Below are 22858 nucleotides of genomic sequence, written 5' to 3'. Positions count from 1 at the left end.
ACAAACTGTTTTTTTAATTAGGAAAAAAAGTATGGCATTTTAAATGAATGCTAAATATATTTGTTGTCACATGAGAAAATCCATAATCTTAGCAACAATCAGAATACATTTCATCATATTTACTAATAGCTTTAGTGTGTTCCTTGTATATTGTTTTAATCTCTAAATTTTCTTGATGTGTGTGTATATATATATATTTTTTTTCACTTGTTAGTATGTATTAATTTATCCTTATATTTTGCAGGACTATTTTGAAGGATAGTGGCTTTGCAAGGTATCTTCATTCAGCTGTCTTAATCAACGGAGCTATGCTCATTTTTGGTGGAAACACTCATAATGATACTTCCCTGAGTAATGGTGCAAAGTGCTTTTCTGCTGACTTTCTTGCATATGATATAGGTATGTATTGTATTGTATGTTTCTCATTTGAGTTTTAAATATCACAGTGTTGCTTTGTCAAGTCCAGCTAATGTGATCCTTTAATGTCTTGATCCCAAACACCTTCAAGTTATTTATAATTTATATTGTAAAATTTAAAACAGGTTTTTGTTCCATAATAGTCTTAAGTTTTTGGTTTGTGGGACAAAGCATAGTAGCTAAAACTACCAATTTGTAAAAATGTGCCTAATACTGTCTTATAATATGAATAGCGGATATGTTACTAAATGAATTGCAAGACTTGGTGCATTTTGGTGTTATGCAAGTGCGTTGAACAGAGTCCCTAGTGGTTATTACCTCCAAGTGTTGATTGATTTTTCATACTGAATATCTGCATAGTACTAAAAACCAAACCAAAACCAAAACCGAACCAAAACCCAACCAAACAAAAACCACACAAACCCCCCCAAAACCGCAACCAAACATTTCCCCACAAGTAACACTTGAGAGGTTCCTAAAAAGGTTTGGAATTGGTGGCAGTTTGGAAAACATGTTGCTCAGTGCTTATACCAAGGCACCACACTAGGCCTGAATTGAAAATGAGGGAGTGGGGAAGCTTAGGTAGGCAGCAGTCTGAAAGGCGAGGCAGGGGTAGTCAGGTGGTGATGCTCAGGAAACTAAGAAAGATTTGGCTGCCACAAGCTGAAGAGCAATCTGGAAACATAGGAAGTCCACACCACAAGAAGCAGAGTGTAGAGAAACAGCCTCTTGGGAGACTGATTGTGGTAGGTAGCTGGTTGTAGCTGAATAGACACGGGTTGGGGCTGATAGCTGAGGTGCATGGATTTTCCTGGATATCTTCCTCTCTGACAAGTTGCTCTCCCCTCCTGCCTCTTCCTATGCATATCAGATTGGAGAATTAATTAAAAGATTTCTGACTTTGAGACTGAAATACATTACTTGATCAGGATAACTGCCTTGGTATATGTCTGTTTCACATGGAGCAATACCTCACCCACAAGCTAGCATGAGCAGTCTTGCCGAGTGGGAGGAAAATTCTGGGGGATACTCCCCCGTATAGATTAATGGGATAAGTACATTAAATGAATCAGGGCAATAACAAACTATGGAATACTTTTGCATCGTTATGTTAAGGATAAACTGTGTTTCTATGGACAACAGTGCAATGAAAATGGCAAAGCTATTTGTGCTTAGTTTCATGGGACAGAAGATATTCTTAGGAGGATGGTGCTAAAAAAAGTTTTACTTCTGAAGCACCAAAGCCTGCTAGTATGCAGTACAAATGTCAAAATACAAGTTCATTCCCAGTTACCCGAGTTCAAAAGTAGAAGTGAATAATAACAGAAGAACCCCACAAAACTTTGCTGACAACCAGCTTGGTGTACATTGGACTGTCATTCAGGGAGAATGAGATGATTGGAAATGACAGTCGATGTGAGATAATGTTTAATGGAACAAGGTGCAAGTCATACACTTAGGAAATTATAAGAATTTTCTCCTACAAACTGAAGGCACATTGCTAGAAAGGACAGGGGCTTGTGTGTCCGAGTCAGGAGTGGCACGTGGCTGTGGAAGTTGCCTATGCAGTCCTAATGAAAAGAAGAAAGAAGCATCAAAGCCATCTCAAGGCGCTGGATATTTTTGTAGAATTTTGGCAACACACATTTAAGAAAAGAAAACTCAAACAGATCTGTGCATGGTAAGTGGTTTTAAGGCTGACTGAAGCATGAGGAGCCTTTAGGAGATAATAAAAGGATGTGGTATATTTGATTTTGCAAGAGAGTGCCCGAGAGCACAAAAGATTGTTGTTTATAAATATATGATAAGAATACACTTTGGAGGAAAACTGTTTAAGGTAAAAGACAGTCTCGAGACAAGACTAGATGGGTGTAAGCTTTCAGTCTGTAGAATGGTTCCAACCATTCGAGCTGTGCAGTTATAGAAAAGCTTCCCTATAGGATTGTGGGGGCTGTAAGTCTAAGGGCATTTAATGAGTCCATAATCTGTTTCCTGTCTTGTTTATTGCCACTGTTGTTCTTACTATAAATAGTTTTTCCCTTCCCTAATGTTCATGTCCATATTTTATGCATAGGCTGCAAATATAAACACAGAGGTCATATTTGGGCCAAAAACCACAGCCACTTGTCCTGGGAACTAAAAATTGGGAAATGTGTCAGAACAGTCTGGGAAATGGACTCGTGCATGATCCTTTTGAGAATAGCTTGTGGATAGCGCCTAGATGTATTTTTGGCAAGCATTTATTATCTGAATACAGTTGTAGAAGAGGGTGAGACAAGATCCTTTTTATAGGACTGGTTGATGGCTCTTTATGGCTTTGTGTATTGATATCAACCCTTCTGCATTTGCTCTCATAAGAAAATAATCGGTAAATTAAGTACATGGGACATATATGTACTATTTCCTGCCAGTTTCACCGAGCATGCGAATAATGCCTTTTCAGAACAGTTGAATTTTTTTGACCGAATCCCTGTATTACATATTCTGTAGCTTCTTGTAGGCATCTGATGGTGTGAGCTATTGATTTTGTTCTCATTTCAGCTTACATCTGGTTTTAATTTTTAATGAAACAGAGCTCCCTCTTCATTTTAGAGGATGGTTTTAGTCTACATTTATTTGTAGAATCTGCACTTGAGAATCAATAGTGAGTCCCAGGATCTGAGTAAGTGTAGCTTTCTGACTTTCACACACCAGGAGCTTTTATCCTACTTCATGAAAATGTGTGTGTGGCTTTTTTTTTTCCTTTTTTTTTTTTTTTTTTTTTTGTGAAACAATATTTCTGTTTTTCTAGTTGCTTACAGTATTTAATATGGTATTTGTATTTTCTTGCAAGTCATATTCTCCATTTGTTATGAAACTGATGAAGTACAAAAGAAACGGATGTAGTAATTACTCTTTTTTAAAAAAAATTAAATTTATGAAGATTGATTTGATACAAACTTAATATTCTGTATTACTCATTTGGCCAAATTAAAAAGTCTCACAGCACACATTAGATACAGACGTACTTTTTCAGAAAATAGTAAATACTTATTTTACTAAGAATTGGATAATTATGGAATGGGTATATTTCAGAATTTTATTTACCTTGTATCATGAGTTTTTGAACAATGCTAGGAAGACAAAATATATGATGCTATCAGTATCGCATTTCCTAGATACCTAGCAAGTGATAGAGTGTTATGCTCTGTCTTGGAAAAAATGGGTGCTGTCTGGAAACCAGGTGAATCCTAGAGATAGAGCCTATACTATTTATGTTCAAGTTGGGCTATAGAGTACTTTTGATGATATCTTTTATTATATGTGACATAGTCTTATGGATGGATTGCTTCAGCTTTTTATTATCCATGAAAATGCTTACTGTTTTTCATATTAATGTGAAATAACTATTGGGGGGATTCATCTCGGTTACGTTTAGCTGTCTAAAAGCTTGGTTTTTAATACAATGTGGTAATCCAGACTCTTCCTCTAGTCAATGGGGGGAGATAAGTATTTCCAGAGAGCAATTAATTTTACCAATCTTAGGACAGAGTTGCTGCTTTTTCTTCTTTTCTGGAATCAGTCATCACTCTCTAGGTACTGAACTTAGTCTAGATGCATAAGTTTTAGACAGTTAAATGTGTCATGAGCCAAGAGCTCAATTCAGTAATTTTAAATGCTTACTGCATCTGAATATATTTGTTGAAGCTGAAGACTCAGAGATCTGGAGATGCTATGAAAACTATTATGATACTCTAATTTTCATAATTTAATATTGTTCGGTGTATTTACTGAAATAGCAGTGAACATATTTATATGATTAGAAGACTGGGCGTAAAGTGAGCTTTAGAAACCTGGGCTTTGGTATGCTTTTGTCCTCTGATATTTTACCAGCAGACTTGCCGCCAAGTTGCTCTAGCAGCTCCTTAAAGATCCACAAATAGTTATCCTCATAGAGATGAGGTATTTTTCTGACCGTGCTGTTATTGCTTACATTATGCTGAAAAAAGAATCTTGGCAATGGGGACGGGGTTGCCACTAGGCTCAACCTTTGATGCTCTGGTTGACCTGTAGTTTTCTAACTGATGTTGGTTATGGCTTTTCTTTACTTGCTGTGCACTGGAGTGCTGTAGTTACTTGTTCAGTACATGAAAAGAAGCTGAAGGGCCTCAACTGGTGAGATCCTGCCTGTTACAGAGATAACTGTCAGTCTTCAAACTAGGATGTTTATTCAATTCTTCCATTATAGCATTTTGAAAGATACTTAATGACAAACTGAGATGTGTTTGTCTGAATGTGTGAATTATGGCTGCATGCTTGTAATTAATGAATAGGGATTTATCTTTCAAAATCAAATGTTATCTTGTTCTTAAGTCTTTGCTGTGTAATTGAGAAACTATATGTTAGGAGCTAGACCCCGAGTTCTCCCAGTTCCTACTTTGTAATATATAAAAAGTGCATAGCTTTGGGAGACTGAGACATGGTAGAAAGTAAGTAGATAATCACCGCTGACTTTAAATTCTACAAAGTGCTTAGACCTCACAGAGATTAGTTTAAATGAATGTGTAATAGAACTAGAGAGGAAGCATGACACGCATCAGTATTGATGTTTTGCTTATGTTTTCTTCTTGGTGCAAAGTTTGACGTTAGTGCAGTCTGCTTTTTTTTTTTTTTCAGGAACAAAATCACACGAGTCAGTTACGGTTGGCCTCAAGTTCATCACTGTGTTTTCTGCCTACATAGTGGCAGAGTGGTTCAACGAGGCTAGTGTGCTGGAGAGTTTTTTCTGAATGCTTGATTAATTTGATTATATAGATTGTTTAAGGAATAGAATACACTTCAGAGGGAAACCATGGTGGTCTGTGTACCATACAAAGTTCTCATCCAAGTCCTGCTCCAAACAAAGTATAATTGTTTTGCAGAAGTTAGTCTAATGAGTACACATCCCAATAACTGGGCTTAATTCTGTGAAAGGATGAGAGTAATGAAATAAATAACACTTCAGGCAAAGTAGTTTTTAATTTTTTAAACATTTATAAACAAAATGAAACCACTTCATGAAGACATCTTATTCCTTGACCATGACTGAGGATTATTTGGTGCAAGTTAGGAAAATTTGAGGACATGCTTTCACATACATTTACATGAATTTGAGCGAAAATAGCATACTTGGATCAGCTGTCGACTGGGCTCCAGTGTAATGAAAATGAGCTAAAAACTAGTATGGATTCTGCTTGCTGTTACTGGCCTTCTGGTATTGCAATAATCATGGAAAGCCCTCCCAGAGAAAATAGAACTCTGTGGTATTGTCCTGAAAACTACCAGCAGTTACACTGTGAATACTCAGTCACATTCCATCTTCTGGGCTATGCCAACAACCAGCTTTTTGAAACAAGGTTATATCTGGTAACCAGATTTGGAGCAAGAATCCTACCTCGCTCTGTTCTGTCCTGTAGGCTTGGGAAGAAAAGAGGGGTGCAGCATTACAGCTTTGTTTCTTCACTTTTATCCTCAATCTTTGTAGCTGGTATGAAGGTTTAAAAAACACGTCATGTGTCTTTCTTCCTTGTGCTGCCCTATAATTAATGTTACAGTGCTGATAAACCAGATTTATACAATACATTTATAATTTGTATGATATTAGCATTACTGGAAAGCTTCTCTCTCTCTAAATGTGCAGATGGGTAGTTGGAAGGCCATGTCCATGTGGGTTTTAATTTCTGAAGGAGAGCTCAATTTTCAACCTGGGGAACCTGATGAAGGACTACTAAAAAATAAAAAACCCCAACCACCACACTATATATTTATATACTTACATGTATTGAATACATATTTATATATATGTATATACACAATTGTGCACATGTGCATGTTGAAGAACTTGTTTTCAGCCCAACTGCAAATAAAAAATTTCAAAGCTGTACTCTACAACTTTAGGATAGATTTTTTTGAAGTATTAGTTTGGGATTAATAAGACACATTTTCCCCCCCCCCCCCCCCCCCTTTTTTTTTTTAATTGTAAAACTGTGATACAGGAACCCCCTGGTGGTTAAAACTCTTGCATTTTTATTCCAATCAGAGCTTAGGAAAATAATTTAGATTATATTTTATGAGTATTCAGATGCAAAATTTGCAGATAAAAATAGATCAATTGGACATACAGAATCAGAATTTAAAACAGAGATTCTAGCTACTGAGAGTAGTATTTAAAAAAAAAAAGAAAAAAATGCTTTTTGTAAGAGTAAGGACATTGATTTTAGTTCCTCTCGCAATGGTAATGTTAGTAAATATATTTTTGTATGCCTAAGGCGGCAGTTCTTTTAGTTTCAGTGTATGAAGTATTCAGTCTCCATCCTTTTGTTTCACATATGCCAATTGCTAAGGTATCTGGATACCCTAGAAATGTATACAGAATGACTGAAAGGGAACCTCTATAAAAGCCAAAACCTGAAATCCTTGGAACACGGCAGCTGCTTACATGCTCTCTCCTAGTGGTAGTTGTATTTCAGCATTGTCTGTATCTATGGGAGAAGTGCAATAACCCATACATTTAAGATAATAATATACTCTGCAATATTTCTTTTGTAAGTCTTGTTACTGTCTGGATTTCAATTTATTATTATAGATTAAATAATATTCAAATGTAATTGCTTATGGAAGACAATATTGCATGTGAAATATTAACTTTCTTCTAGGGTATTCAAACAAAGCTTAAAAACTTTTTCCTGTTTGGAAAAAATTTTCAAGATTATCTCATGAGATTAACTTTTGTTTCACTTGTAATCAAACATATTGCTTGTATTTTGTAACAAAATGAGTTGTTTATTCATAAATTGTTTACTTGTAAAATAAGTTGTTTCAACATTAGTCTTTGTTATCAACAAAATGAGTAAGTTTAAATGTCTGTAAAGATTTCCCCCCCCCCCCCCCCCCCCCCAACACAAAACCATCTATTTTTACAATTCTCCATCCTTCTGGAGTTACAAATGGATTATCAATGTGCTATCACAAAGAAAATGTAAAGCAGCGGCTGTGATAGATTAAGTTTTATGTGTTCCTGAGCACTTAATTCATAAATGTAGTTCTGCTGCAGTCTGAAGTAGCAATTACCTCTGTATCACTGTACTATTAGAACAGCAAAATCATAATAATATAATGCACTAATTTCTCCCTTTAATAGTAAATTTCAAGGTTGTTGGTATTTTTTATATTGCTTGGGGATTCACTGTTATGTATATAGACTCTGCTGTAGATCTTAGATCTATAGTTCAAATTCAATTCATGCTGTTTCAGACATGTTTGCCTTTATGTTTTCCTGAGAGTAAGGAGAATTTTATTATCTGAGTAAAGAAAAATATTTATGCAGTGTGGAATGAATTAGAAAATAAGTTTTTTGTTTGTACCTAACTTTCATGGTGCTTTAGTTGTTTATATTTACTTGTTCAGAGTTAAGAAAAGAGAACTAGACAGAAGTATAATGTGTGTCCATACTTTGTGAACCAACGTTTCTTCTTTTACCAGAGTAAAACTAACTGAGTAGTTATTGGAAATACGTAAAGAGAACATACAAGCATAACCTGACATTGGATTCCACATAGTACGTAAGGATGCACTACGGGTGTTAGAGAGTGTGATTGAGCAGAACCATGTATACCTTGACATTTCAAATCTATTTAAATAGTTTAAAATTGAGAAATGATTTGATAATGTAAACATAAAGTATGTAGTTTTGTATATCTTTTCTTAAAGTATAGCTCCAAATTTAGTGAGAGGTTGTCACTAAACCTGCCTGCCAGTGCAAAAATACAAATGTGATCCTGGAAGTAAAGTATAGAACACTGGTTGCCCCTTTTTTAGAGACTGTCCTAACAACTTTTGCTCCCTATTTCTAACAATATTAACTTTTTTTTTCCCCTGTTCAGTGGAACAGCATTAGCTTGGAGTAGTGAAGAGTTGTCTAGCTTGAACAGTTAGGGCACTTTCCTCAGAGATGAAAGCTGTAGGTTTAAATCCCATTGGGTAGGAAATGAACCTGTTTCTCCTACATCTTGGATCATTACTCTAACTACTATTAAACTATATGAAATAAGTCTTTTTCCTTTTATCATATTTTGGAAGGATGAACCCTTTCCAACCTTTAAAGGAAACAGTGAGAGTATCACTTTGAGAGAGTTCCACCTGCGAGTTCTGAATGGGCATGGTGCTTCTGTTCAGTCTTGAGTGCAGTATTGGGCATTGCAGGGTCGGGGAGGAAAATGAAGATGAGGTGGAAATAAGCTGCTTTTCTGCTCAATGCGTACAGTTTTTCATCTGAGTTTCTGTAGTGTTTTCTGCAAAGGGAATATTTCAGTTCCTTGATGTTCTCTTATATTCTTTACAAAATTTTGTAGATTTGGGAGTGAGTTGTCAACATTTTCAGGGTCATTCTCATAGTCTTTTTAGTTGTTGAAAATAACTGAGATGTCCATAATACATTTAAGAAATTAGATGAAGAAAGGGGAGAGTAACCACCTTTAAACCAGCTTGTAGATGTGCGTTTCTCTTAGATTTTCATAAATAAAATTTGAATTGGAGGTAGTTGGATGCTCAACTTGTATAATTTTCGAAATTGCTTTGTTAACTTAATTCAGACATGAATTTAATGGAGCTGTGTTAACTTGTGTCTGCTCCGGTTCTGCCCTAATGTTTAAGTAATACATTGTTCAAAATCAGATATGAATGGTAAGTGCAAACTTTATACTGCCCTCCACTCCTAAACAGGTTTTTAATGGTGTGTTCAACTGTATGTCTGAAAAGCAGAAGTCACTCATAAAAAGACTTGCAGGAATAACTGGATAGCACTAGGATGCTATATTTCCCCTCTTCCTTCAGTCACATTTTGGTAAATCTGATCTTGGTTAAATATTTTAAAGCAAATCTATATTGGAGTATTTTACTGATGTGACTATGTTGATTAGAAATGTGGGGGTTTTTTCCTATAAAATCACGGATACATTCATGGGATATATTCTAGTAATGTATGAATATATTATACTGCTATAGCTTATTTCTCTTACTCTACTGTATATGCTATTATAGTACCTTTGTATTGACGTAACTGGTTGTATTTTTAGTGATGTGAGCAGCAGAGCCTTAATTGTGCCGCAGTGAATTCTCAGGAACTCCTTCTCTGTGTCTTTGTCCCTCATAGACAGCCTGGATTCCCATCTCAGTTCAAGCTCTGTGAACTTGTCCTAACTGTTGCAACATTGAGAACGTTTCTATAAAATGCCTTGGTCATCTTCTCTGATATGAGTAATGCAATATTGCCAGTAGGATGTAGATGAGAAGGATATAGGTGACTGAACAAAGTATAGGGTGTCAAGGCCTGTCCCATCGGAATGTGGACCCTGGAGAGCACTACCCCATGCAAAGTTCATTCAGGATTTTTCTCTACCAGCATCAGCTGGATCGCCTCAAATCTGTTGCATTTCTGTGGTGTGTTTCATCACGTAAGTAATTTGTATGGCTGGTGAATTCGGAGCCACTTCTGTATCATCTGGTAACGATTTAATCTAAACAAGGGAGGAGTATGAATCTTTTTCTTATAATGATACAATGTGGTAGAACTTGTTCTTGAAATTGAAGCCCTGCTGAGAGGAAAAACAGGCCCTGTATTCCTCCTTGTACTTTCCAGTGACTAAGAATTCTGCTAATCAGTTTGGAATGAATAGTATCACTCCTTCATCTACTTAGTAACTGTTGCTATTAAAAGCAGTATAGACTTCCATCTGCAATATATTATACCCAGATACATAAAGAGACAACGGTAAATACAACCAATACCATATCTTCCACTTACTATCTGTATAATACGTTAAGAGTGCATGACGTTTTACAGAGGAAAGTATTTTATTCTTTACTTCATAGAGCTTACTATCCTTATTAGACTTAATACAACAAATACAACACAGAGAAGGCTGTAATAGCGATAAAAAATGTTGAAACTCATACTGCCTTTGCTGTTTGTCACTTTCTTCTTGGAACTGTACAGTAAGTCTGGAAATTTGCGTACTTTGAAATGTTCAAATGAAGTTTCAAGATGATGGGCAGGGACAAATTCTATTTGTCCTATTCTTTTCTTTACCAAAAATTCTATTCTTTACCAAAACCCACCAAAAATCAGTTGGTTAACTATCTGTATTTTGTATTAACCAATCTGTAGAGAGAAACTCTGACCAGGAATTTAAAGCTGAGCAAAAGTATTATTCTTGCACAGTGCTCCGTTCAGCGTTCAGTAGTCATTGAGAAGGCTAGGAGGAGATAAGAGGGAAGGCTATTTGTAATGTGCTTCCCTCCCCCTTTTTTTCTTGTACTCTATTGAAAAGACCTGCCAGTTTGACAAATACCATCAACAAGAAAGGAATTATTATATCTCCAGCCCTCAAGGGTTTCTTATCTCAAAACCGGCCTTTATTATGGTTTCATGGTTTTTCTTTGACATCAAATCCCACTTTTTCTTAAATAAATTTCTAAGTACAGGAAACACTATATATTTGTATGTATGTTTGTAAAAATACAAAAAACAACGTGCAACGCTTTCCAAGATCAGATGAAAGTTTAGTGCGGATTTTTTTAATTGTTTCCTTTAGCATCAAAGGCATATGAGCCTTTTTAACAGAAACATGCTGTTTCTGTTAATGTGTAATGACTTACAGCAGCAAGAGCTTGATTTTAAAGTTTAACAGCAAGATTTTGCTGGTCGGTTTTGTAGCATTAAAATGTTTGCTTTTTATAGCTTTTAAAATGGAAATATTTTCTTGAAATAGATATTGGATTAATGATTGTTGATCACTTATTTCCAATAAATAATATTGCTCTTAGTCTGAATTTCTTACATAATTCAAACACCATGGAGACATCAAATGCCAGTGTTATGCTGGGATATGGGGAATACACAACTTTCGTATTTAATACTACTCCTACCTTCATCTGAAACTTGTGATCACAAGTAATTAATTGGTGCCCTAGTACTGCGATCTCTTCTGTTGAAACTGTTTCAGGAACAACATCTCCTTGGCATGTATGTACTTTCACCATTCGATTTAAGTAGAGAAAATAAAAAAAGAACAATTGTGATAGATGAAGTGTATTAATAATACCATAATTTTATGATAATATAATGTTAACAATGGTAGTGACAGAAGGTAGGAGTTGAAAAAGAGGCAAGATTTTGGGGATACATTGGTCCTATAACACAGTGAATTAAATTTACTATACTTTCTTTTTCTTCAAACTAATAAATTCATTCCAAGTCCACCATCTGATGTTGAAATTATTGCTGTTTGGACCATCTGTGTTACTCTGGTAATAATGTGCTTTTAGTTTCTGTTTCCAATTTATAAAAAGATGTAATTGATTTATCTATCACAGCCACAGTCTCGCCCTGACTCTCTCTATGGGCTCAGGCTGTGATTCTGTGGAAGCCTAAGTCGGTCTAGCGGCGTATGACTGCAGTTTTGCCCGTAGCCATGATGTCCTGCCCCCTCTCGTGGGCCGAGTCCACCCTTGTGTGACCTTGCACCGAGCTGTTTCAGCATGGTGTGCTAAGGGGAAGCTAACTGCACAAAGTGCTGCTGTAAATAATTTTCTGCATTAGAAGTGCCAGAACAGCAGCACTAGCAGAGATGAACTGTTCTGACAGTGGGAATGAGAACAGGACCGGCGTAGCCAGGAGTTAGAGTGACTTAGGCTCTGTGTGACACCAGCCTGGAGGACAATTTGTCCCTCTTGGATTTCCTAATATCCATTCTTGTTTTAAGCTGGGGAGGGAGAGAAGAGGGGTGTTTGGGTTTCTTTTTGTTTTTTTTTTTTTTTTTTTTTTATTTTTTAAACTTAAGCAGGTTAAGCAGGCTTCCTTGAAATATGTGGTCTGATGGTGATATTCCTTTATTTTTTAATCATATCTATAACTTGCATAAATCATTCCAAATTTTAAAATTAAGTAAATATACCTCATTTAGATGTGGCTGTCATTGGAATCTTACAGGTAAATGAATTCGGCAGTATTAGGTAAAAATCAACCTGGGTAATAATTGTATTAAGACTCTGGAAACAGTTAGGTTTCAGATGTGCTCCCCCCAGTCTTGCTGTATGCCAGTGACCTTTTCTGACTGTTGGTCTCTATAGGCCACTTCTGCTTCTTTGTGGTACTAAATCTGACTGTGCAGCTTCTACCAGTGTACTCTATTTACTTCTGTATGTTATGGAGAGTACACTGAGTAAATAAGTTATTTTTATTGTGTCTTAGTGTCCAAATTGATAGCTTTGTGACTGGTTTAAAAGAAAAAGTGTCATCTTGTTATTCTGGCTTCAAACCACGTTAAGGCAAAATGCAAGTAAGTTTTCACTGAGAATATCTGAAAGGCCAATATAATTATCAAAGACCTAAATATATATAGATGTGTGTGTGTGTGTCTGTGTGTATATATATATGTGTATATATAAATAAAGCCACACTTTTATTTGGTTAAATTGGAGACATCTCTCTCCCTTTAACTCCTTTTCAACTTTGGATTTAATCCTTATCTTTGTGTGTATAACAGATTTTTTTTTTTTTAAATGAGAAAACTGTAACCCTCTGTGTGATACAAAAGTTTTCCTGAAGGTTTACCTTACCTGTATCCAAAACCTGTTATGATGACAAATTCCAGAAATGCTTTGCCTGCTCTGTAGAAAATTATTTTTTGCTCTGTTTTAAAGGGATTTCCTTGAAGTTTCAATCTTTAGGTGCTCCCTATTTATCTTACTGTGGGATTTGAATATTTGAAGTCAGTGAAGTTCAAGTAGGAAATAATGAAGAAAGGACTAATTGTTCTAAAGAAGTAAAATCCCAGTCAGGACAGAAAAATGAAACCACACCAAAACCACATTTGTAAATGCTCCTACAGCAGTACTAAAAGAAATGTGCTTGGATGGTTCATTTGAAGTGAAGATACTGGTACAACATTCATCTCATACTTGGTGAAAGGGAAGTAATTAACAGCATACTTAAATCAAGATACCAGAAGTAAGACAATAGGCTGGGCTGCACAGCTGGAGGGCAGCTGGAGCCCGGATAGGATGGGCTGCACAGCTGGAGGAGTGGTAGTTTATCTTAAAGCACTTATGAGAAGAAGTAAATTTACTGTTGCGGATGTTCAATGAAATACATATGAATTGAAATCCTTTGGCTAGTTTGAGGGTGTGTAACGTTAGGGCAATGTTACTGATCACTTGATGACGATGGCAGTGGTGGTTGTTGTGGGTGTTGAAACGGGCTGTGAAGGCAGAGAACTGTATAATAAAGGGACACTTCTGTGAGTGTCCTCTGGCCTTGATCAATGCCATGATAGATAGGTGTTGCTGACAGGTTCTCGGAGCACCTACTGAACAATTGCATCTAAAAGGGGCACCTGTTGATTTATTCTTGAGCAATGCCAATATAGCTTCTCAGCACTAGTGACTGCGGTGTGCTCAAATCCTGCAATTTCTAGAAGTGTAGAAGAATCTTTATGCATATTAAACCTTTCTCCAGAAAATCCATCAGTGACGCATTTAAAAGGGGGACCTACCTAAAAATCCAAAGCCTAAAAAAGAAATGAAAAGAAGGACCAAAAATTACAAAATGGCATTAATGGAGTGTGTTTAAAGACTGATAGTGTGTATATCACTGATCTGTGATATATGTTGATAAATGCATATAACTGCAAATAAATACTCTAGAGGGACCCTATGAAGTCCAAATAAATAACATGTTTAAACAGCAGAATAAAGCAGGTTATTAGGAGTAGAAAAAAGCAGCTTAGCTTTCACCTAGTGACAAGAGGAAAAAAAAAAAGTCTGTCAAATCCTGCTGATTTTGCAGAACAATTAAAAAAGCCCTGGAAACTAGTACTAAGAGTGGTTTTAAATACATCAGTCAAATTTTGTTCCAGAGTTTGTGAGACCAGTAGGCGATGAAAGCATGTTAAGAACATTTGACGGTCATGAGGTATAGCTGGTCTGTTTTTACAATAGAGACAGCAGGGGTTGCCTGCACTGATCCCTCTGGGAAAGGAGGGTAAATAGGCAATAAAGTTAGTTGATACTTAAAATACAAAAGAGTGTCTGATAAAATCCATTTTGCATATATTTTGCTGAAAACTTTTGGAATTATTTTATATATGTTTTCATATGCTTTTGTTTTGTCTTTCAGCTTGTGATGAATGGAAGATTTTACCAAAACCTAATCTGCATCGAGATGTCAACAGATTTGGTCACACTGCTGTTGTCAGTAATGGGTAAATGAAATGTGTATTAAATTTTCCTGACTGTTTTTCTGAATGATAAAAACTGTGGCAGAAATTATACCTATGTGAAGTATGGTTCAATGATATACAGCTGATGTAATTTATTAAGATGAAAAGTAGTGCTCATCAGGGACTTGTCTTAGGTAATCAGTACAGCTAATTATCAAATTGACATGCTGTGGAATCTATTCAATGGCATTTTATATGACCCTTCTAGTGTACTGAGGTATTTCCTCAGTATTGTGAACTACACTGAATTTGAAATTCAGTACCAAGTATAATCCTCACTTAGATGTAATGGGAGAAATCTTTTTCTCTTTCCAGCGTGCTGTAATTCCTTGTTCTTCTACAATCATGAAATCAAAACCACGTAACTAAAATTTGCTTGGAAAAAGCAAGATTTTGAAGATACTGATACAGTGATCATTGTTAAATACTTGCAGGAAAAAAAGCCTGCCAGCATCTAGACTATATTAAGTGTATTGCTTATCCTCTATAAAATGTAGCATACTTTCATGTCATTTGTTGAGGAGCTCAGTAAAGCTTCATCATCTAGAAACAGGAGATGGAGTGGATCTGGAGTTTGCTGGATTTGGTGGCTGAACTCTCTTGCTTTCCCCACCCCAGCCTGCAAAGATAAAATTGTAGGACAAACTCCTTTTTATTGGAAAAGTTGTAGAAAACTGTAGTCAGGTTTAAAGAAATTTCTGCTGTTTGCTTGTGTCAGTTTTACTATTGCTGGTTGCCAAATGGCCTAATACGTGACAGTTGCAGTACTACAGATCATTTTACTACTGATCATTCCTTTTCTACATGATTCATCATACTAATAAACTCAGTTTTTAAGTATATGTGGGCAACTTACGGGTCCTCTACATATGGATATTGTATAGGTCAGAAATAATGGAGGTGAGAAGTAATACTACGAATAAGAGTTTGACTGATTTTAACAAAAATAGCAGTAAGTTATAACTCTCTACGCAGAGCACTTGAAATTAATCAATGAACAGATTACTTCATTAAGACAAAATTGCTTAGAATTAATGAATTCAGCAACTGGTGATTTGTGTTTTTTTTAAGACATCTAAGCTATGTCTGATACTTCGAGAGCTGTCACTTTCAATGAATATAGATTCTAGGTGAAAATGCCTATTTTTTTTTTCCCCTGAACTTAATGGTATTTTTAGTAGGGTTTTATGTACAAAAAACTGTAATACGAGATAGTCTCCAAAGATTTCTGCTATTGGTAACTGTATGATTAATTCTCTTTTAAGAGTATATGATATAACAGATATACTGGTTCTTTATTATTATCTTTTACCTGAGGCTGTTCTTAATTTTAAATGAGAAGGTGAAGGTCTCAAGTCTAGTCTTTTGGTTCTGATGTCAGCAGCTACTGCACCGGAAATGTTACCAAAAAGAAATAGCCATCTGCCAATTATTACTGGCTGTCTTTGAAATCTTCTTGAAAAATGTTCTCATTTCCTGCAGCCCAGTATTTCACGCTCTGTTCTCATTATGTAACCCCCCAAAATGAGTAGTTTCCTCCATAGCTCTTCTTTCTTCTTTCCAGACATTTGGTATATGTCACTCACTAATACATATCTACAGTGCACTTTGAGCAATTTTTTTGTTAGTCTGAACTTCCATGGAGAAATACATTGAAAAACTTATCAATCTTTATAATGGAACCACTGACAGAGTCTTTATTAGAGAGAGGTGAAGAATGTTTTTTATAATATTATGTGTTATTTTTTTATTGTATTTCAAGACAGATAAGAAGTCAAGAAAATGTATCTATAGCTACAATAACAGTTATATTTACTTGCTTTTTCCTAATAGGTCCATGTATATATTTGGGGGTTTTTCGAGTGTTCTTTTGAATGACATCCTTGTTTACAAACCTCCAAACTGTGAAGCATTCAGAGATGAAGAGCTGTGTAAAAACGCTCGTCCAGGGATAAGGTGTCTGTGGAACAAGAAACATTGTGAGTCCTGGGAATCTGGACATGCAAATAACATCCTTAGAGCAAAATGTCCTAAGAAAACAGGTAAGTGAATTCTAGTCTTACAGTGTCAGATTTGCAATGGGATGTAGGAGATGGGGTGGAAAAAAACCCTCCGAATGCCCCCCAAAAAACCAACCAAGTGGAACTAGTGATTGGACTGTTAAGACTGTTCCTCTCTGAGAATACCCAATGCAAGAGACTTCTGGATTAATTTTTAAAATCATTCAATTCTGGATTTTTTTTTTTATTTTAAATACAGGGAAGTAGGTGCAAAAGAGCACGAGTTTAAGGTGCTAAGGGGTACAAAACATAAGAGGATTCAAAGAGAAGAATTTACTTCATTGGGGAGCTAAAGCATAAAATGACTTTAGATTGGATTTGGCTCAGTATGTTTGAAGCATTTATAAAAGGGTGTGACTTGAAATATTGTAACTGAATTAATTTTCCTCTTTCTCCACCTCCTCCTGTTTCAGGATACACACACACACACACACACGTGTGTGTGTATATATGTGTGTCTGTGTATATATATATATATGTGTATATATATATAAGCAAGCCTTCGTATTTTTCTGATTCCAAGAAAGCATAACAGCAGTCAGGGCACAGATGGGCACTGCAAGTGATATCTGGCATTACAGGCATATGGCACTCTCATGCCTGTATGTATCAGTAAGAGAGAGGGAAAGCGTCACTACTTCAAGTAGGTTACCTATCAAACAGGAGTATTTGTATAGAATAATATACTACAGTCACAGCTGGAAACAAACTTGAGGCAAACAAGCCCTTTGCTACAGTATGTCAAAATGGGTTCAAGTTTGTCATGTGAATTTCTATGCAGCATTGTGATAGCTATATTGTTTGAAACAGCAATTTAGCGTTATGAATCACTGTTGCACCCTATTCCTAGGTATTTTGTCTTGTCACAAATAAATTGCTTGTGAAAATGTTGTTCTTCTACTTCACATGAACAGAATATGCATCCCTACTACATACACCTGCTATTTTCTCTGTGCATCTTTCCTTTTAGCACAGTATAAAATTGCTAACCAAACTTTGGCTGTCTGCTACATGAACAAACTACCATATAATTAAACTGCCAGTTTACTCTTAATGTTTGTTAAAAAATTATTAGCATTGCTGTTAATCAATGCTTCAGGACGGTTTATTTTTCTGTTAGCTTTTATTTGTTTCTGAACTGGATATAGAGTTGCAAACTTGGAAAAAAGGTGCATTCTATAACAAAAAGGTTATCTGGGTAAAGCTTTCTGAAGAACTGCTTTTGTACAATTTCATAACATTTAGAGATCTAGAGTCTAGAAAGTTTCAGCTCTTTGTAAAAAGAAAAATCTTGAGACACTAAATTAAAAAGTAATACAGATGAAAGTGGATCTTATAAAAAGCTTATGAAAGCTTATCAACAGGTGTTTAAAAAAACCAACCAAACAAAGCAAAGCACACACAGGCTGAAGGAAAACAGAAAAGTTAGAGCATTTTCTAAAATACAGCCGCTGCAGTGGGAATAAACTCCAACTAAACTTCCAAGAGATGAGGTATGTAGAGTTCGAAAAAGGTTGTGTGGATGGTGCCACTTCACTGCTGTCAAATCCTTCCAGTTTCAGGTGGTAATATTCTGCCAAAAGCCAATTTTTCATATATTCTTTTACATCACTTGGCTCAATTGTTATCTGGTTGAGAGTATGTTCTGAGAAACTGCTGATGGTCAACATTAAAGGATAAGTGGAAATTTTAGTGGGTTTGCAAAACATCAGTTCTTGGATAGCAAGGCTTCCCTGGCAAGAGAATCTCTGAAACTTGCATGATGCCAGGACTAAAGAAGCCAAACCGCATAGGAGTTAAACACAGTAATCAGTGTAGGAGATGGTAGGAATTCTCCTGTTTTGGGTCATGGTGTTTTTTCAAATTTTTGCCTCCTTTAAACAGAAGTAATCATTTGTGTCCCAAACTGTTTTAAATAACATAAATTTTAGTCCAAGTCCTAAAGGCTTGTATTAAGGATTTAACATGAACTCTTCCTCAAATATTTTTTGTAGAGAAAGGGCAGAACTATAAATTAACAATCATTATTAGGTTTATAAATTAATTTATAAAGACTTAAAATGCTTGTGTGTTGCTAATATCCATCTCAGATTTTTTAAAATTTACTACTTTTACCATTGCCTTCTTGCATAGCAATCTAATATTTTTATCAGAAACCTGCATCTGAAGAAAATCTTTCTTCTGTGTTAAAGGAGTGAAGAATGAATAGTTTAAGAAACTTTCTGATACTCTTAATTCATGCACTATACTAAGAGAATTTGTATACTGCAGATCAGTGAATATTCCTTTAGTTGATATGAGACTTATGAACCTTCAAATATAGTTGTTACTAAAGGAATTTTTAAAGGCGTAAATCACATTAGCTGAATAGAATTAATTTCCTACGGTAACTTAAACATTTATGAACGGCTAGAGTTCAAATAAAGGATGTAACAGAAAATACTCTAAGCAAGTGTTTAAAATGTGTTATTATTTTCCTTCTGTGTTATGTTTCTTTTTGACTTTCATTTGTATTACAGCTGCTGCAGACGACAGATGTTACCGATACGCGGACTGTGCGAGCTGTACTGCCAATACAAACGGGTGCCAGTGGTGTGATGACAAGAAATGCATTTCAGCGAATAGTAACTGTAGCATGGTGAGTCTTTGCAAATCTATGATCATATTATTAATACTGTTTCTTTTCTAGCTAAACCAGAGGCCTGTTGCTGCAAATGAAAGGGGAATGGTAGACTAATAGTAGCTTGTTTTGAACACAAACATAAGCATGTTTGCCTGGCTTTTGCAGTAAAAATGTTGCAGAGGGCAGAGTTGGACTGCAGCAAAGATACTTATTCCAAGGAAAAAAATGAATGTATTCTTTAGGATTGTGTTAGCCCACTGTATATCTCTCAGGACAAATACTATTATCTCCTAATTAATGACATTTGGAATATCCCAGAGTCATTATCAACTTGGATTTTGTGCATATGCGGTGTACAGTACGCAGGCAGAAACTGTGGAATCCCATGAAGGGTGGCTGTTTTTTTTTCACTTTCAAACAGGACCAGGTCAGTCTTGTTAGTCTTGGTATTCTGATCATTGATCATCATAGAAACGTTTTTCTTTTTGTCATGGAGTTACTTGTCATCTTATTAAAGGAATATGAGTCCCTGTCACCATGAGATTAACTGGCTTGTGATGATTTGGTAAGATTGTTCTGATCTTTGTATAGACAATAAGAACATATAGATTCATACAAGTCTATATTTTTCTATTTTTAATATTGCGTAATGCTGTGTTTTATATTTTATGTTGTTGTCCACCAGCTGCTGCATCTCTTGCTTGTTCATTTGATTTTTGACAAGCTTATAATAGTATTTTAGCTTTATAAATTTTGCTTCATATTTTTCAGCTAGCTCCAAACATCTGGCTGTACTTGAGTTCAAAATCTTTTCTTTACACACTTCCATTAGTAAAAGTAGCTTGCTCTCTGTTTTGAACCTGGTGCAAATCAATCTTGTTCTCCAGACGGAAAAATTAAGGTGTGAGTTGGATTGACTCTGTCACAGTTCTTGTCCATTCGAAGTGAGCAAAGCCAGCTCTAATCACTGGCATTTGTAGCTAGTCACTACTAATAAAAGCAATGCAGACATAAATTCATCAGAAGACATGTTATAAGTCTATCAGAGTGATTTCACATTCCAGGCACTAATGGATAGTTTCCTTTGATCTTCAAGGACTCTTCCTTTCCTAACACATTATACTATATTAGTATAGTATAGCCAATTTTCTAACCGTGGTTTTCAACTCTTAAGCAAGGAATAGTTGCTAAGGAGCAGGCCATCTTCATCCCTAATAAATGTGGAGCACTGTGTATTTTAGCACAAGCTTCCCAGTTCAGTACCCTTTGACAACCTTTCATGACCAAGATTGTCAGCATAGTTAGCAACTGATGTATCAGTCTTTTCTGTATCATTTCCTGTCTTTTATTCAGGGTTTGAAGTGGATAGCAAAGGCTGTTAGTGGAGTTACTAACAAATGGGATAGTCAAAATGCATCAAAATTATTTCTGAAAAGAGTTACTATCGTAAGTTGAAGGTGGCTATTGCAAAATTAGTTTATTGGCTGGGAGATGATGGAGACAGAATTTTGCAGCTATCGACATTAAACTCACCAAAACAGCATCCACAGAATGGCACCATGTGGAGAAATGGAATGGATCAGGCTGATTATCCGTTTTCATAGGCTGCTTCTTCTGGACTAAGCCCACAAAATGAAAATGTTGTGACAGTACTGTGATGGTAATATGGGATAACAAGCTGTAGACTCAGAAACATCAGAAGGAGAAAGCCCCATTTTTGCAGCTGTACAAAGACCTTAATTTCTTACTAAGATCATAGAACATCCAGGTGAGACAGACAATAATGTTTTAGAATCTGTTGCTTTTTGCTTCATGGAAACTGGCCAGCATACTAAAGGTATGTTGGCAATCAGTTTGGCATTGGCCTTATGGTCATGGATATTTGCAAAGCAGTGACTGTTCTGCTGATTGGAAGCACTGTAAAATATGGAAATTTCCCTGAAATAACTCTGTTTGGACAGATGGACTTCATAAGTAGTACTAATGCATTGATGATACACATATACCTGCCCATGTTCACCATCTGATGTGGGTCAGCACGTTAACAGTACACTATGTTCCACTACTATGCAGACTCATGAATCATCAAGGTATATATCATTACACTCATATCTGATGTAATTGCAAGCAGAAGCTTGCAATGCCAGGTCGTTCTGGAGGTCTGGCTCATTTCAGCACTAGCAAGCTGGTTTGTTTTTCTCCTGTAAAACCCCACATATGTGGGATACTTCTGCATACTATGGTTTTAGTTGACCCCATCATATCTGATGCAAATATTGAGGGGTGAATGCTTATCCTGTCTTGCCCAACTGGGAAACAGTTTACTTAAAATATGTGGAGTGGTTCAAGATGGTACTGAAATTTGGCTCGTGAGTAGATTGAACAGCATGCTAGCGGTAGTGCCTTGTTGTCTGTTTTCTACCATTAAATATATCTGTTAGAGATTTTGTCTGTTATGATAAGGATTTTGAAGGTTACCTTGAGAAATTACACCATTGAAATTCCCCAGACTGCTTACAGTGCTTTTACATAAAACACTGAAGTTATTCCATAATAAAATGCAGTGTTTATAAAATAAAAAAAAATTATTTAATTTTTATCTTTGTTGAGATTGATGGATGCTAAAAATGGTAAGAACACCTACTCTACCTTTTTTCAAAAATGTGCAAATACAGATACTGGTTTGCCTTAGGGGTAAAAGCAACTATACTACTGTCATTAATACTGTCTTATGCCAAGTACAGACCTCATGAAATAGGACATACTAATAACTGTATAACTTCCTGTTGTGGTTTAGCCCCAGCCGGCAACTAAGCACCACGCAGCCACTCGCTCACTCCCCCTCGGTGGGATGGGGGAGAGAATCGGAAGAGCAAAAGTAAGAAAATTTGAGGGTTGAGATAAAAACAGTTTAATAGGTAAAGCAAAAGCCGCGCACGCAAGCTAAAGCAAAGCAAGGAATTCATTCACTACTTCCCATGGGCAGGCAGGTGTTCAGCCATCTCCAGGAAAGCAGGGCTCCATCACGCATAACGGTTACTTGGGAAGACAAACGCCATCACTCCAAATGTCCCCCCTTCCTTCTTCTTCCCCAGCTTTATATACTGAGCATGACGTCATATGGTATGGAATAGCCCTTTGGCCAGTTTGGATCAACTATCCTGGCTGTGTCCCCTCCCAGCTTCTTCTGCACCTGGCAGAGCACGGGAAGCTGAAAAGTCCTTGACTAGTACAGCAACAACTAAAACATCTCTGTATTATCAACACTGTCTTCAGCACAAATCCAAAACATAGCCCCATACCAGCCACTATAAAGAAAATTAACTCTATCTCAGCTGAAACCAGGACAGTATCCACCCCTTATTCCATACCATTTACGTCATGCTCAGGTCTCACACTATCCAATACATTCTCAATACCCACCATCACCCTTCCCATCCTTTGATATAATACACACATAT

At 36.2% G+C, this 22858-nt stretch overlaps 1 protein-coding gene across 1 annotated transcript in view; it reads left to right on the top strand.

Annotated features, from left to right (window-relative positions):
* ATRNL1 (attractin like 1) overlaps positions 1-22858 on the top strand; it is a 542236-nt gene that overhangs the window by 95738 nt on the left and 423640 nt on the right. The window contains exons 10-13 of the mRNA XM_075504052.1: positions 245-399; positions 14612-14696; positions 16548-16756; positions 19294-19412. Of these exons, the coding sequence (XP_075360167.1) occupies positions 245-399; positions 14612-14696; positions 16548-16756; positions 19294-19412 (568 nt within the window). The remainder of the gene's footprint in view (positions 1-244; positions 400-14611; positions 14697-16547; positions 16757-19293; positions 19413-22858) is intronic.

This window comes from Mycteria americana, chromosome 6, assembly GCF_035582795.1.
Source record: "Mycteria americana isolate JAX WOST 10 ecotype Jacksonville Zoo and Gardens chromosome 6, USCA_MyAme_1.0, whole genome shotgun sequence".
NCBI lineage: Eukaryota > Metazoa > Chordata > Aves > Ciconiiformes > Ciconiidae > Mycteria > Mycteria americana.
This window is presented reverse-complemented; position numbering and strand designations above follow the sequence as displayed.